The sequence below is a fragment of the Epinephelus lanceolatus genome, chromosome 3 (assembly GCF_041903045.1).
Source record: "Epinephelus lanceolatus isolate andai-2023 chromosome 3, ASM4190304v1, whole genome shotgun sequence".
NCBI classification, from domain to species: Eukaryota; Metazoa; Chordata; class Actinopteri; order Perciformes; family Serranidae; genus Epinephelus; species Epinephelus lanceolatus.
Genome location: NC_135736.1, coordinates 33714608 through 33731567, shown reverse-complemented (window position 1 = coordinate 33731567; position 16960 = coordinate 33714608). Strand labels below are relative to the sequence as shown.

The 16960-nt window shown below is 40.9% G+C and overlaps 1 protein-coding gene across 2 annotated transcripts in view; it reads left to right on the top strand.

The window, feature by feature from the left end:
• ugt8 (UDP glycosyltransferase 8) overlaps positions 1-13973 on the top strand; it is a 28012-nt gene extending 14039 nt beyond the window's left edge. For both annotated transcript variants that reach the window (XM_033624568.2, XM_078166279.1), the window contains exons 4-6: positions 7180-7256; positions 9252-9471; positions 9729-13973. In XM_033624568.2, coding sequence (XP_033480459.1) covers positions 7180-7256; positions 9252-9471; positions 9729-10110 — 679 coding nt within the window. In that variant the 3' untranslated portion in view covers positions 10111-13973. The remainder of the gene's footprint in view (positions 1-7179; positions 7257-9251; positions 9472-9728) is intronic.
• The last annotated feature ends 2987 nt before the right edge of the window (positions 13974-16960 follow it).

The following is a 16960-nucleotide window of genomic DNA, read 5'->3' as shown; positions in this document are numbered from 1 at the left end:
GACCTCCCTCCAGTAAGCACTCTGAGCTCTGGATGTCAGATACTAGAAAGTTAATTTATGGTTTTATATGGATCCCTATAATCAGGTATACTACTTCTGTGTAATGATACATCATAAAATAATAAAAATACACCATGTTCTTCCTCTGTGACAGTTTTTGTCTGAGACCAAAGTCCATATTCCCACCTCATGTTTGCTTCAGGGTGTTAGCTGAGGTCACCCAGGTGATCAAACAGCATTGATTGGTGGATTCTGACCCTTAAAAGACTTTGTTCTCCTCTTAGGAAAACTTAAGATGGAAACTAGTGATGATGGCTTCACGTTTTAGTGGTGGAAAGACCTTTGCATTTGATTTATCCAGAGAATTTGCTCAGTTTAGTGTCTCAGTCACAAACGTGCAGACAAATACCATGGCAGTGTGGCATGCATGTGTCCGTCACAGCGTCATACACCGTATATGCAGATGTTTATGTGCTCAGGATGAATTAACAACAAGAGATCCCTCACAGTATTGTCTCAAATATTTGTGCCTGCCTTGTGAAAGAGACAGGTGTGATTAGAATCTAATCTTCTTGTAATCATTTACGCAGAGTCCCACAGCAATGATTCACTGACTTTGACCTGAGCAGGAAAACATGAGAAATAAAGAGGAGAGAAGTGGTGCTGATAGAGGAGGAAAAAAAAGTGACTCCCTCTGTCCAGTGCTTAAAAAATTCCATCTGTGAACTTGTAAATCATTAACTCTTATCTCGGTATATTTAAAAACTGTGTGAGTCATTGACCACATTAACTCATGCTGTGTAATTTTTATCCCATAGATGACTAAAGAATAGCTCGACAACCAAAACCGGTTTGAGGTTGCGTAATCCTTATGAAACTGTTTGTTTATAGAGGTTAATCTATTCTAGGATGTCCAAGTCGTGCATTACTGGAACAAAGCTTCAGTCCTTGCACATATATACACACGGCTCCAAAACCTGACTTTTCTATAGGTATATGGTGCGGCTGGGTTAATGGTTATACATGCACATGTTTGCAGATGTTGATGAAGGTCTTCAATTGTACAAACTCACAATTTACAATGAAGTCATAACTGGCAGCATGGTCGAGTTTCCTTTGATCAGGTATGTCTGTGCCAGATAAGTGCCGCTTTAAAAGGTTGTTTTCATTTTTATTTGGATCATACGTTTCAATTCCAGTTTTGCTGTCATTTGTTTTTAAGCCTTTTTTTTTTTTTTTGTAGTTTTGGGCATTACTACTTGCAGTTATACATTCACAAAGTGTTTGTTTTTTTAGACCCAGTGGTGATGGAATACTGAACTTTGAATGTTTTTGGCAAGGGCTCCTCATTTTTATTTTTGTTTCAGTGAAGACATTGTGACCATAAACCATAACATTTCCTTCTGGCACTGTGTGTGACATGCAGATGTGCCTTTTTAACCATTTACAGATATTAAACAAAGAATTTAGCTAAAACAATCATTCATTCAGACCTTTATTTAGCTCAGAAAATCAACGGAGGAAAACATTTATTGTCAGTGATTCCAAACATGGAGAAAGATAAAAAAAACAGTTAATAATAGCTAAAAGTTCAAATACAGGATAATAAACATAAAACAGAGTAGATTATTATTTAAAATCTGAAATCTAAGATCTGAAATGAGGCATTTGAACTGTAGTGGTGGCAGAGAGTCCAAGTTTAAGGTCTGTTGCAGATTATTCCATGTATAAAGTGCACTGTTAGAGAATGGCATTTTCCTAGTTCAGTTCTGATTTATGATTCAGTGTGTGAGATTTAGTGGCATCTAGCAGTGAAGGTTGCAAATTACAACTTCTCCTGGTTAGAATTCCTTCAGTGTTCATCACTGGGAGCTGAATTATCTATACAAGTCTCTTCCTCCTTTTGCATATCTGTGCCCAGGAGACTTGATTGATTAAAAACCATTCATGATTTTTTTTTTTATTACATTGAAAGCCACAGAATAAAAAGCTTATAAGAATGTAGAAACCCATGAGCATTTGTTAACTGATTACCCACATTTATAAATGCAAAATTACTTATAACTGACAGATTAGTTGATTGGCAGATTTCTTTAAAATTGATAAATTGTTTGAAAGGTCCAGCATTTGAGATTTAGGGGTATTTACTGGCATCTAGTGGTGAGGAGTGCAGATTGCAACCAGCTGAAACTTCTGCTGGTGAGAATTCCTTCAGTGTTCATTGTTTAGGAGGTTTTTACCGGGAGCTGAATTATCCGCAAAGGTCTCTAAAAGCAGAGAAAAACACAGGATAAAGTGGTTTCAGTTTTAAAAATTGTGCGTTTTTCCAAAGCTCTCGTCGCGGAGGGGCTGCTAACTACTGTAGAAACAGGGCAGTGCGATATGTCGATCTCTGTAGACGAGCACCTGCTCCCTATGTAGATATAAACAGCTAATTCTTAAGTAACGAAAACACTACAAGTCTTTCTTTCAGGTGATTAGACACCAAAGAAAACATACTCTTTATATTATATTAAATTTCTGCCACTACATCCCTCTAAATCCTACACACTGGACCCTTTGAAAGAATGGGAAGCAACAACTTATTCTGAGAGTGAGTACCAAGATTATGTGAGTTCAAAGTCAAACTTCTCTCTAGAGTGAATATTACCGTAATGAGTGCAGTAGCTTAATAACATTATATTTCTAGACCCCCTGTATAACAAATAACCAAGAGCAGAAGTGCAAGGAGTAAGTTAAAAGTTACCCATTTATAGACAAATCACATGTCTGACCTCAAAGAGAGGTCAGAGGAGTGATCATGTAATGTAAAGATCACGTTAAGTGCGAGGATGTGAGATACGAGTGATAAGGCAGGAGAGAGAATTAGAGGAAAATGTATTAAATTACTAGACGATACTATGAAGTTGATGAGTAGAGGAGGAAATTTAGTATGTCTTGTAAAAGTAGATGATGCAGATTTACTCTGTGGAAATGATTCTGTCGACTTGAGCAACTGGAATATCAATCTGCACTACTGGAGAGCGAAGTCAAGCTCAGGTGGATCATGACCCCTTTACACAACCAAGCAAAGTAGTAACATGTTTGACCCCCTATGCCTTCATCAACACAGGAGTAGTTTAAATATTTGACTGCATATCTGCCTCAGTTGTCTGTACCTTACCTCTATGAGTATGTGTATGTGTGTGTGTGCAATATTTGCAGCTATATCATATGGAAAAGAGAACACGAAGCATTAGGTATTGTTGAGAGCTGTGGAAAAAGCAGCATACTGTTGCATGCTGGGAGCAAGGTTCAACAACACTCACTGTATGACTGAATTTATGAGGTTGGGAAACACATTGAATTTTAGTGGCTGGAGCTGGGCAGAGTCCCTGGTGTGATCTAAGGCAATCAGACTGTGGTTGCAGTGTCTGGAATGAGGTGGTTGTCAGAAAGCTTGCCAGGGCTGTGGGCAAAAAGCACTGTGTGTTGTAATGAGGGTGGCTGGATTTGTTTTGGCATGCAACATGTGTGCGAGGTGATGTGTGATAATTGTCATTTTATTGTGGAAAATGACAAAGGTAACTCTCAAGTACTAATCTGTTGCTGTGAGATATCAGATAATGATGCTCTGCATGTAGGTCTTGGACCAGGTCTACAGGTGAAGTGAGACTGTTGTGAAACTTGTAGCTAGAGGCAGGAGCCCCAAGACTGTGTATGTGACATTGAATGTTAATCTGGCTTTCAGTGGCCATTCCAAACTAATGGAAAAAGGAAGACGGCTGATGAGAGGGACAGGGACCAGGCCAAATGAATCGTGTCATTGATAATTGGCTGCATGAATGTAGGCTTTGATTGGCAGGACAGTGAATCGGTGCTTTGTTGAGGAGAGAAAGAGAGATGAAAGACTTTGGGTAAGGGAGGGAAGGAGACAGAGATGGACAGATGGGGGTCGTAATGTTGCATGCATATTACTGTGTGCTGCATTTGTTGGGAGAATGCTTCCGCACGCACAGCCGCAGACACCAACAAGCATACGCACAACACTGCGCACATTCACCACCGCCCGTAGAAGTCAACGGGTCGAAACCTAAATGTCTGGGTGAACAAGCGAAGCCCTTCAGCTTTTTGCTTTTGAGAGATCAACATTGAATTCTCCTTTGTTCACTGTCTGCATCATGTACATGTAAGACTCAATTAATTCATTTAGCCTTCGGTATACAGTATTTCTTCCACTCACTATACATACTGTACATCCTCTGTCCGCACTATGCTTGTACCTCATGCCAGAAGAATCACCAATGAAAGATTAACATTAAATGGAGGGATGCACGTTATTGGATTTTTTGCTGATATCCGATATGCCAAGATGTCTATGTCTATTATGAGGAGCCCAAGGATTAGGGCTGACCCAAAAAATTCAAAGTTTCGTTCAATGGCATGGGCTTCGATTGTGAAAAAAAAAATTCGAATATTCGGCCTTTTTTTTCCTCCCGTTTTTTTGGGGGACCTTGAACGCAACACCATCTCCAACAAGGAAATAGAAAGCCCGACGTGCAATGAATGGAGACCTATTATCCTGCTTGAACACAGACAACTAAATTCTTTCAACAATGTAACTCAAAATAATGATAGAATAGATTGTATTGATGGTTCGCTGTGCTCTGAGTCTGGTCTCAGTGACACATGCTGCTCTGAGTCGCGCATCTGTCTGCTTGCGTTGCAGTGCGCGCTGAGGGTTTTAATTTTTAGTGTTAAATCAGAAGTTAAACACTACTTATCAGCAACCAGAAGTACTTTTTCGTTTGTGAATTTTTTTATCTTAATTCTAGGGTTGCAACAAACTACCTTTTCGCCATAATTTGTAAGTTATTACCTCTCCGGTCATCGAAGGCTTCAATTTAAAATCGATCTGAGCTCCGAAGCTTCGATTTTCAAAAATTAAGTCGAAGGTCAGCCCTACCGAGGATAGTGTCAGGAAATTACGGTCGGGTTTGGCCTCGGGCAGAGAATCTACACTCTAATTCACTTTCTTAACTTCCTAGAGTTTTGTGGTGACGATGAGGTTGCCAGAGACTGATCAAGGAATTGTTCAGCACATAATCCCCCATAACACTTTGGTTTTTGTACAAATTAAACAGTTGGGATTTAACATGTTGATTAGTAAGTAGGGGTGTAACGGAACACAAAAATCACGGTTCGGTACGTACCTCAGTACACAAGTCACGGTTTGTTTTGTTTTTTTCGGTACAGTAATGAAAAAAATAGACAACTATTAAATATCTTTTACTTATTGGTAACCTTATTAAAACATACCACCACAGCAGTTAACTCTTTTTACACATTTTTTGAATGAAACAAATATATATATAATCTTGCTTTTTCACATTGTTTGAATGAAAATAGAAATATAAAAGTGAAAAATAAAATCCTGCTGTTTTTTTAACACATTTTTTGAATGAAAAATATAAATATACATTTCTGCTTTAACAGTTTTACTCAGTTAAAATAAAAAGTATTGTGCAGCTGGTCAGCTTTAAAGCCTGCTCAGCTTTAAAGCCTGCTCAGATTCAGTTTTACTAGGAACTTACTTACCTTTCCCACTTAGTTAAAGTGCAGTAAACAAAACATGCTTATATCTAAAGTGCAGCTTAAACAATTTTACTCAACTCCAGTGGCGTTGATTATTTCTTTACCGCGATGGTCAGGGAAACGCTCTTTCTTTTTAAATGACGACGATATCGTAGTTTGCAACACATTGCTTTTTCTAGTTGTGCCGGTTAACATTCAAACTCGGGTGGTGTCGCTTTAGATGCGTTAGCATGTTAGACGTGTTTCCAAGTACATACCCGACCACTGTTCTGCAGTGTCGGCACACTGCTTTTGTCTTGTCAACTTGTTTATTTCCATCTTCGTATTTTACCCTGAAACCAAAGTGTTCCCAAACGGAGGACTTAAGGTTTGCGGGTGGGTCTTCAGGTTTGTCAGGCTCACTTGCCATGTTGTCAAAATGCGAGAATGCGCTGCACAAAGTGAAAGCGGACATTTACGGTCGGACTCGGTCCGTCACTCAATTATGTCCGTCGGGGAACTAGATATTTTAAATGGTTCGGCTCGCAAAAACGGAATTAAAATAAAACAAAATAAAATAATATCCTGCTCCCAATAATTCGGTACAGGGTTGTGCCAAACCGAAAGTCGCGTACTGAACGGTTCGACACAAATACATGTACCGTTACGGCCCTATTAGTAAGCTTTTCATGTACAGGTAGGTGGATTTTGTTACCTTTGACGAAACTAGGCTAGCTCTTTCCCTGCTTCCACTCCGAGTGCAATGGGCTAAGCTAAACGACTGCTAGCTGTTGCTTTGTTCATACTATGCAGACAATAATCAACTGAAATATACCAATACAAGTAGAAGTAAAACTTTTTGAGTCAAACAATACCTTCATTTGATTCTTTTTGTGTATAGATCTATGAAAAAAATGACTATTTGTATAGCAGCCAATCACTGTAAGCGTTCTTATATTTAATGTGACATGTGGTTGGCCCACTACCGCGGCAGCTACACCCCATACATTCTGTGGTGTGGTAAAGTCGAGCGCAGTATGTTTAACAGAGTTGGCAGTTAAGCGTGCCGAGATGTCACCAAAACATTCAAGAGTATGGTTATACTATACGGCGGTGGCGTCTGGTGGCATTTTACGCAACTGAGTGCTTCCATTCACATGATGGGTATCAAATGAGGTAGGAAAAAGGTATCAGATAAAGTACTCTATTGATATCGGTATCACATTTAAGGATACTGGTGTTGGTACTTGTGATTGTGATTTGTCAGTCAATACCCAGCCCTACGAGAGTGGTACGGATCTTCTCTTTGAAGTCTCTGCAAGACAGCAAATAAGTGTATTATCCAAAATATCAAAGTTTTCTTTAAGCAAATCAACAGTCATAAAACAGTTGAAATAAAGGAATTCTTACAGATAATGCTCCAACAAAGATATTTAGGGAGTTAATATTAGACTTAGAGAGTCAGTATTTGTTGATCAAAGATCTGACAAATATGAAATAAATATGAAACACTGTGTCAACAGTTACTCTGGGATTTTCTTGGTGTTCATGCACTGTGATGACAACGCAAACTGCTTAAAGTTGAGCTAAACTATCTCATCATTATTTCCCTTTTTTCTCCCCTAGATTCTCTGGAGTTCCACCCAGTAACCTTGGCAACAACACCAAGCTTGTTGATTGGATGCCTCAGAATGACTTATTAGGTGAGTGCATTGAGAGGACGTCACATACTGTAATGTGTACTTCATCCTCTTGTTCTCTTATCACCAGCCACATGGCTTACCGCACCATATAAACTGAAATGTAGTTGCCATGGCTCGAGACATGTTTTGACACATAGCTGATCCTTTGTGTTTTTATACAAGTTGATGGCATGGCGGACCAGGTTTTGTGTGGGTGGGTTCCTCCCATACCTACTTATTAACCACAGCGGTGGATAGAATGTGAACGTGTAAGCCAGTTTGTGCCTGTCAGGGATGAAGAATGTACAACAACACTCAGATATTGACAGCCAGCATTGTTTTCTGCATTGGTGTAATAGCACCGTGGTTACCCAAGCCTGCAAATACTGAGACGTTATGCCTGTCTGACTCTCTGGTCGGTCAGTAAGAGGCGTTTTAAAGGGACAGTTCACCACAAAACAATAAAACGAAACTTTCCTTTTACTCTGTTGCACCTAAGTGGACCCACTGGCATTAAATGTTGATGGCCAAAATACCAGTTCACTTTTTATTCAGTTTAATAAAAACAGCATCACCATCTTCTTCTAAATATAATGGTATTAGTGGGCTAGTTTCAACTAATGTATGACTCCAACTGTTTGTATCTGTTGTAACTGAAGTCTTCATGTTTCTGTGATTAAAGGGATAGTTTGGATCTTTTGAAGTGCGGTTGTATGAGGTACTTATCCATAGTCAGTGTATTTCCTTCAGTCAATGGTGGCCGGCATGCCCTGAGTTTGGAGAAGCAGACAGGAGTACTGACACAGAAGCTAAGCAATGTACTGCTGTGGATGGGGGCACCAGCTTAACGCCACCTAAAATAGTTCTTTCTAAAAAGAATAGTATCAGTTTAAATGTTCATTATATTGAGAATATTTTTACTGCTTTACTTTGCCGCAGACAGCCCTTTTGTCAGGGAAGCCGTTGACACTTTGGTTCCCTATCTGTGCTCTTGTCAAAGCCACCAGACTCCATTGAGAAAAACAGTCATTTTAGCTCACTGAACACACAAGCTCCTGGTCTACCACTGCCTCAAACAGTTTGTTTGTGTGTGTTATTGTGTGACTTTGGAGAATCCAAACGGACCCTTATAAATGACAAAGTCACACAATAACACAAACAAACTACACAACAGTAGACCAGCACCTTATGTGTTTAGCTGTGTTAAATTTATCTTTTTCTCAATGGAGTCTGGCATTGAAAAGGGCAATAAATAGCTTAATTTTCCTATTGCAAATTACTGTCTGATGGCAAGGTAAAGAGGTTAAAATATTCTAAATACAGCATGCACTGAAACTGATATTGGCCTTTTGCAGGTAGGCCTTTTTTAGATAGTTAGTAATGTTGCTGACCCTTTCCTAAGCAGCGCATTGCTTAGTTTCAATGTCAGTGGTACTCCGTGTTTCTCCAAACTGGGGGTGTGCCGACCTAAAGCTAATGTAGGTAATCTACTGTGTATTAGTGAGTACCTCATACAAACCCACTTAAAAAACATCCCAACACTACCCCTTTAACTTTGCTGTTCTGTTTGAATAGGAATGATGCTGCTGAGATTTTATTTTTTGCCATTTTGAGTGCCAAAAACAGACTTAGAACTTGAAATTTAAGCTGTGTTTTACGAGAATTAAACCTTTTTTAAAATGGTTATAGAGAAAGTAAAGCCCTTACACTGAAATTTCCCTCTTCATAAAAACACTGACTAAGGTATTTTGTTAATTATACTGTTAAGGTGATACATACCTACACACTGCCACAGATGTTTTGTCTTCCTCCAACTGTAAACCATCCCCCTGCCCTCATGAAGTGGGGAGCAGCCACGAAATACTGCTGAATGTGCAGCAGTTTGTGGGCTCTACTGTATAAACTGTAAATAATCGAGAAAAACCAGCCCAGCAAAATAAGCACCCTGTCAAAAATGACTAATGAACATAACACCCAACATGCAAAATAACATCCGTCATCCCTCCTGTCATCCAGGCCACGCCAACACAAGGGCCTTCCTGAGCCACGGTGGCCTGAACAGCATCTACGAGGCCATGTATCACGGGGTGCCGGTGGTAGGTGTTCCTCTCTTTGGAGATCACTATGACACCATGACTCGTGTGGCGGCCAAAGGCATGGGCATCATGCTGCACTGGAAGTACATGACCGAAGAAGACCTCTACACAGCGCTGACCAGTGTCATCAAAGACAGCAGGTTAGAATTCTAAGCTGAGGGTGCACAGTCACACAGTAGTGCTTTGTATATGAGCGTAATTGTTCATCAGTGCCATCTGGTGACCATATATGGAACCAACACTCTGTGAATGTTCACCATCTTTATTTCTCTTTCTTATGGTTGTACCCTCATGAGTTCGTGCCCTTTTATAGGCTAAGAGATAACCCATAAAGTCTGCTGTGTGCATATTTGCCTCCTTATATTCTTGTTTCCAACCTCTGTCTCTCCCTACCTAGGTATCGCCAGCAAGCACATATCCTCTCCAACATTCACAAAGACCAGCCGGGCCATCCTGTGACCAGGGCCGTCTACTGGATCAGCTACATCCTACGTCATCAAGGTGCCAACCACCTGCGCTCCGCCGTATACGAGGTGTCCCCCTACCAGTACTTCCTGCTGGATGTGATTTTCACTGTAGGGGCTGCCGTAGCTCTGACCATCTTTGTCCTGCGACGGTTGGTACGATTGCTGAGGGGAAAGTCCGGGGAGCAGAGCAGAGGAGTTGGCGACACTAGGGATGATGGTAACATGGCCAATGGACATTGCCATAGCGAGAGTGTGGCCAACGGGAAACACAAACGCAATGGCTCCTTGAAACCTGAAAAGAAGATGAATTAATGTTTCGAATGGCCAAGAGGGACGAGGAAGAAGTTGCCCCAAGGACTCAGCTCTAGGTTTGGTTAAGTGGTTTTATAAAAGCTTCGAGGAGAAAGCTGTTCTTAGGTCTGTGTCGAGAGGCAACTGCTACTCAGAGCGAGCGAGAGGCTGTAGGAGGATACACGATGCATCGTGTGGGGACGGAGCATGGCATCGGGTGCTCAAAATCTGTGTGTGTGTGTGTGGGTGTATGTGTATGTGTGCACTGAGGCGAATTTAACGAAAAAACTCTAACAAAAAGCAGCTACAGCAATACAACACCAAATTGGAAAGTTATTGAGGATGAAACACAGGAAAGACACGTTGGGAGGACATTGTTTCATCACGTGCATCATCTCTCCTGCATGTTCTCTGTCGTCTTCCTGCCTTCCTTACCCGTGGAAGGATGATGAAGAGGGGAAATTCTGAGCGCCAACCCCTCATCCTCAGAACAAAACAAGAAAACAAACGAATAACTTTTGAAATAGTTAGGATTTAATGTTTTTAACTGCAAACTCTGCTTCTACAAGTGTCTGGTAAACTGTAAATAGACAACAAATATATTTATTACTGTGTAAATGTATTTTAATGATGGACCTTTTTAACCTATCTTATTTTTAATTTATTTCATGAATCAGTGGTGGGGTCGTGTGGTGGTAGATGTACACTCCCTCCTCTTCGCACGGCATATTGTCTGACATATTGGTGAAGCAAACAAAACAAAGACTGACAGCTGCAGCTATTACAAGTCGGCACAACTCTGTGCTCTCTGCAGTTGTATTATCCACAGTATTCATGGTGGTCTTGTTTTCAAGTGTGTTGAAAATATTTTCAACATTTTTCCCTTTTCACATGGTAGTCCTGTGACTGCACTTAGCTGTGTGGCGTACCCATTGTCTCTCGGCTGACAGTTTGTTCAGGTGGAGAGTAACTCAACTGTTTGGCTTATCAGTGTGAAAAGGGGTGATCATGTCATCATCAAGAGATTTCATGGCAGTGGCTACCGAGGATACTATGGATAGGCAGAGCCAGATCACTAGTGTCCTTGAACTCATCCAGTCAGGTGATGAGGGATGAGTCAGAGCTTTATCGATTTACGAATACTTGCTCCGTCAGTCTAATATCTTAATTCTGCATCCCTCATCTATTTATTAATTAGGATTCATCACTTTATTGCCATGTTTAGTGCTACACTTGTACATCATTCCTCTATGATTCATTTGATTGATGATTTCTGATGGAACTCCCTAAAAACACGAGGTTTCACCTGGATGGATGTGGTTTTGCGGGACTTCGGCGAGATATGTGAGCCTTCGGGAGACGTTTGCTTAGTGGGCTTTCTTCCAGAAAGGGGTTTCTTGGTTGTAGTTGGGGTTACAATGGATAGATTCTTGCCAGTAAGGGCTTTTTGGAGGAAAACCCCCTAGACAAACTTCTCTCATGTGTGCTCTGTGCATGTTTCACAACGATGGAGCCTATCCCAGCTGACACTTGGCGAGAGGCGGGGTACACCCTGGACAGGTCGCCAGACTATCACAGGGCTGACACATAGAGACAGACAACCATTCACGCTGTTCACACCTACGGCCGATTTAGAGCCACCAGTTAACCTGCATGTCTTTGGGCTGTAGGAGGAAGCCGGAGTACCCAGAGAAAACCCACGCTGACACGGGGAGAACATGCAAACTCCGCACAGAAGGGCCCATTTAGTTGTACATATTTTCCAGTATAACATCACGATAGTCAGTTTGCGAATTCATCAGCAGTCGGGTAAAAGTCTTGAAAGTCTGCAGGGAAGTCTAATGTTAGCCGTGGTTGCCGCCATGCTAGCAATACAAGGAGCAAAAACTGAAGAGTATGTTTGTAAATTAATGATCACAGAAGACTAAAAAAATCATCTCTGTTTGTAATTACAGCTAAGCTTGAGTTTTAAGGCAGATATTAGATTAATAAACTACCTTTTAGGTTACAGTTTTGTTCATAGTCCGAAAAGTGACGAGACGACCCATTGCAAGCCGATGAGAACGTGCATTGGGCAAAAAACACTATGTGACGCAGTACACAAGGCACCTCCTCCAGGCGAAACCCTGTGTTTTTAAGGAGTCCCGATTTCTGACATAGCTAGTGTTGCAAATGCTAGTTTTAAATGACAGTTCAGGTCGAGATCTGTCCAACGCTTCTCTCCTGCAAGTTAAAATCTGTTAAAATCCTCTGACACTGAGGTTCATGTATAAACTAGGTAGACCTTATATAATTGTATTAACTCTGAGTGTGAATGATTCACATTCTGGATGTGACCTTTTATAATGCAAATATTTGTGTATGCAGTATGCTTGAATACATGTGTATGTGTGCTGTTCCAATGCTTGTGATCACTGTACAGCTTTAGACTTGAGTGTATGGATGAAACTATGACGTACGTTTTAATCTACTGAGAGTCATGTAAAAACAACCACTGGCCTTTCTGCCATTGTGTGAAGCCATCACACTAAGTGTACGCCCATGCAATGGATTCTTTACGTTCTTTTCTTTCCGTAAGATCGAAGCTGCCTTCTGTAGCTTTTTTTTTTATCCTCTTATGTGTCAATCCACTCCGCTTTATGTTACTCTTGTTTCTCCGCCACCGTGTCTGTTAATTCTTAATGCAGATGGAGGAAGGGTGTAAGGAGGGTGAAAGAGTGACTTAGTTCCGACAACAAAGGTGAACCTCTCTGCTTTTACAATGGATAACGCTGTGTCAAAGTGACACTGATCCCCGCAGTGAAATTCTCTTTTCTTGAACCCCCGTCGAGGAGATCAAAGTACAGGGCGAGCTGGAAGAGTATCTTCGGAGTTTGTGGGGATTCGGTATCTTGCTAATGGACATTTCAGAAGGGCAGGTGCTCCGTGGACATGGGACATAAAAATCTCATGAACATGAGACTTCCAGCTGGATGGGTCATCAAAGCCTCAGGCCACACTTACTGTATTTTCCTCCGTTGTTCCGGCAGCACAGCCCAGACGTCTACTTTGTAAAGCTGCAACTGCAATTGGCATTTCTAGCAAAGAGATTGTTTACCAACTTACTAAAGCCTCACATGGACAATACAGCAATGTAAAGGAAACAGAAATGCTATCACTTAACCTGTCAGAAGTTGTCGAGGACTTAACATCCAACCATGTATGTTCACAAATCCTGTATGATAAAGGAAATAAGCTTCATGATCTTCCTTTCTCTGTGAGCTACACTTATACCTGCACAGCCCGACCCAGCCCCGCTAAAACAGACTATTATACTTGAATCATCATCATTATTATCATCTATTACAAATTCAGCTGTTGGTAATGGGAGACGGGCCTGCAGGTGCTACAGAAGCTATGAACAGAGTCTGGAGAGAAAAAAATATATATATTTGTGAAGATACATCATTTTTTTAATGATTATTTTCAGTATTAATGTTAGAGCTCCACATAGTTAAATGTCTACCCATGCCCATCCTTTACTACTCTCTAATGTTTCTGTACTTGCTCCGCAGTCTGACGTGTTCTCGTGACGTTTGCATTTCATCAGCTTGAAGTTTTTCCTTTGTTCCGTCTTCAGTAGTGCACTCGCTTGTTCCATTTGTCCGCCTCTTTGTCTCACTCTTGACTTCCTGCTGTCGTTGAATTCTTGTCGTTTCCGTCCTCCTCCTCTCCCTCCTTAAATATTAGACGTTTCCACTCACTCGCTTTTTTTTAACCTTTATTTTACCTTGATTTTAAAATGACAAAGTCCTCAATTTTCCTGTCATGTGTGTCCATGTTGTAAATAGAACAATGTAAACAAAATACTAATGCTGAATAAAAATGACATATTTTGTTTGCAGAGATGATTGAAACTTTTTTTTTTTTCCTCATAAAGTGGCTCTGGTTTATTGAATTGTCTTAAAGAAGACCGATGAAACAGTGATAGGAAAGTGGAGAAAAAGTTTTACTGTCATTAGTAAATTATGTCTAATTATATTTTGCTTCTTCTTGTTGGTTATTGGTTGTTGCATGTTATTAGAACTACTAAGCAGTAATATTGTGTGGTGGCATGATGCATTCACTTGAGGAAAAAAAAAAGCCCAGTTTTTTCTGAATTACCATAAAACTTCAATTAGTAGCCTGGGTTATTATTTGCTTAAATCACTAAACGCAACAGGCTTATATAAGGGACAGGCCTTTAAATCCCGGCACACACACAACAGCGCTATATCCTGTTAAAACAATACTATTAATTTTTACACACTGTGGACCCTTACGGACTAAAGGTATATAAATACTCACCGGGTTCTCAAGAAATAGACGAATATTCTGACTTTATGCCAGCTCCAGAGGGAGAGAGTCACCACTTGTTTTTCATCATGCAGGCAAATCTGAGTGACTTTCAGTCTTCTCTGGTGCTCATCGTTTTGGTAAAATTAAATGAACCGAGCTAACGATGTGTAGCATCTATACTGACAAAAGTTTCAACACTTATATTTGTGTGTGTAAACCAAACAGCTGACTAATTACTCAACAGTCCGGTTATATACATCCAAAGAACTTCAGTAAAAATGAACTGACCAGGCATCTTATTGAGACGGGCCTTCATTTGTCAAAATGTGTAGCTACACCAGGCGAGTAAAAGGGACTGGCTGTTTAATTGGGACTAGGCTGTTAATTGAAGTTTAACGGTAACAAGATTTTTTTTTTTTTTTTTTTTAGAATTCTGAGAAATGTTTTCATGAAATTTTTTTTTTTACCCTTCTTGCCCATAAATTTTTATTTTAATCATTGTTTTTTGTTATCAGTGGCGGTTATTTTATTCAATAAACTTTAATTGATTAATTTTTAATATTTTATTATTTAAATTTTCCAGTGTAAAACTATTGTTTTTATTCTTTTTTTCATCCATGTTGTTTCACTTTTGCTGTGTGAGGCACTTTGGACTGCATTTTTATATGAAACTTACTATATAAATAAAGTTATTTTTCTGAATTAATGACATTTTTATTGTTAATTCAGAAAAACAGAATATTTCCTCCAGTGAATGCATTACGCCTCTGTAATATCGACCAGACAAACGCATACTGTTCATGTTTTTGAGAGCTGACAGGGTGGATGTTGATTACAGCAGCTGATGCTGCCAGTCTCAGTTTGATAGGGGATGTATAGGCTTTCTGTCGGGAATTGTTACCAGGCAGCAAAGAGGTTTTGTAGGTATCAAATGGTAGAATCATCTAAAGTAGCCAACTGCACAGACGCATGCACACAAGCCGGGGCGGATAGATAGGGTTATCTAATGCTGTATGCTCGTGCTGAGTGAGGCTGGGGTAACAAAACACCCAGCCTGGTACCCTGCCTCGCTCACTGGCCCTCTTAATTATTCACACCGCCTGCAGGGGCCCGCAGACCTCTCTCGCTCTCTCTCTCACACACACACACACACACACACACACACACACACAGAGTCAAAAGCATCTGCAGGTATGTTTAATTTACGTACTTGAAGTTGTTTTCTTATGTTGTCGCTGGTGGCCAAATCGGGCACTGTTCTGTTAACTGAGACAGGAAGGGGGGAAGAGACGGAGGGCAGGCCTCTGCTGATGAGGAATCTGATATCACAGAAAGCACAGTGGGCATCATTCATGGCATCCTCCATTCATCCTCAGCCACCCCCCTCCCCTTCCTTCCTCAGAACTTGTAAGTGCCTATTATCTACCTTTCCCCTCCACCTCAACGGACAATCATCAGGAGCAATTAACCACTTTGTGTCGGACTAAGTGGACTTACTGTATGGAGTAAGAGTCCCTCCCTCTTTGCACGAGATCTAAGTGATGGATTTGCCGATAGTTTGACATCAGGGTGCGCGCTAATCTTCTGCACACTGACATCCACAGTCTTCATGTGAGTGTAAGACTGGAGGGATATAGCAGGGATTGCAAGTGTGCGCCTCACCACGGATGTTGGACCTAGCTTGTGCGTGGTTGTGTGTGTGTGTGAGCGAGACACCTGAGGGTGTGTGCCAGTTTGGAAATTGTTGACTTAGCTTGTATGAGCTTAAATGAGCGATGGCCTTCTTTCAGTGTTTATTCATCTCTGTCATCTCAGCACATATATACCAAGAGCTCTACCTACAGATCTGCCCAAAGGCACCTCGTATTCTTTTGCAGAGAGTTGAAAGACTTTCCTACCTCTGCGTCAACCCAGAGCTAAACTGACCTTGACTGCAGTGCTGGACAGTGCCCTAGGAAAAGCCCGCCCACCACTGCTTGACCTTATGTGTACAGAGGAAGATCAGTTAATTCCAATGGCAGTTCAGTCATGCTGTTGCAGAGTGAACAAGAGTCTTGTCTTCCTCTCAAGTGAGACTGACCTGTTTGTTCGATTGTCCTCGCATTCTTTTTCACATTTTCACTTTTGTGTTACTGTGAAACCATGTGAAAAACAGCCTTGTTCCCTTGAACAAAAATAGCCCAAAACCTAACATGTATTTTGGGATTTGGCTGGTCTTATTACGGCAGAGCGAGGTGCCGCAGTGTGTGCAGCATGTACTTTGCTCTTCAAGCTAAAAATATTTGCTTTTCTTCCGACAGCACAGAGCTGCGCATTACCTCGTCACCCCTCAAGATAAGGACCACGGGAACAAGTATACAGTCTCGGCGCATTTAATGACAGGACTCATCTTCTCTTTAAAAAAGGCCTGTGAAAAGACTCTGCAAAAGGCTTTTCTTTGGTCCTCTTTCATGCTTTGTCTTTCATTGACTTTCTTTGCCCTTTTTTTATAGTCCAGTGAGAGGTAGAGAGCAGGATCAGTGGAGTGTTTCATGTTCTGAAGGGTGAGGATCGA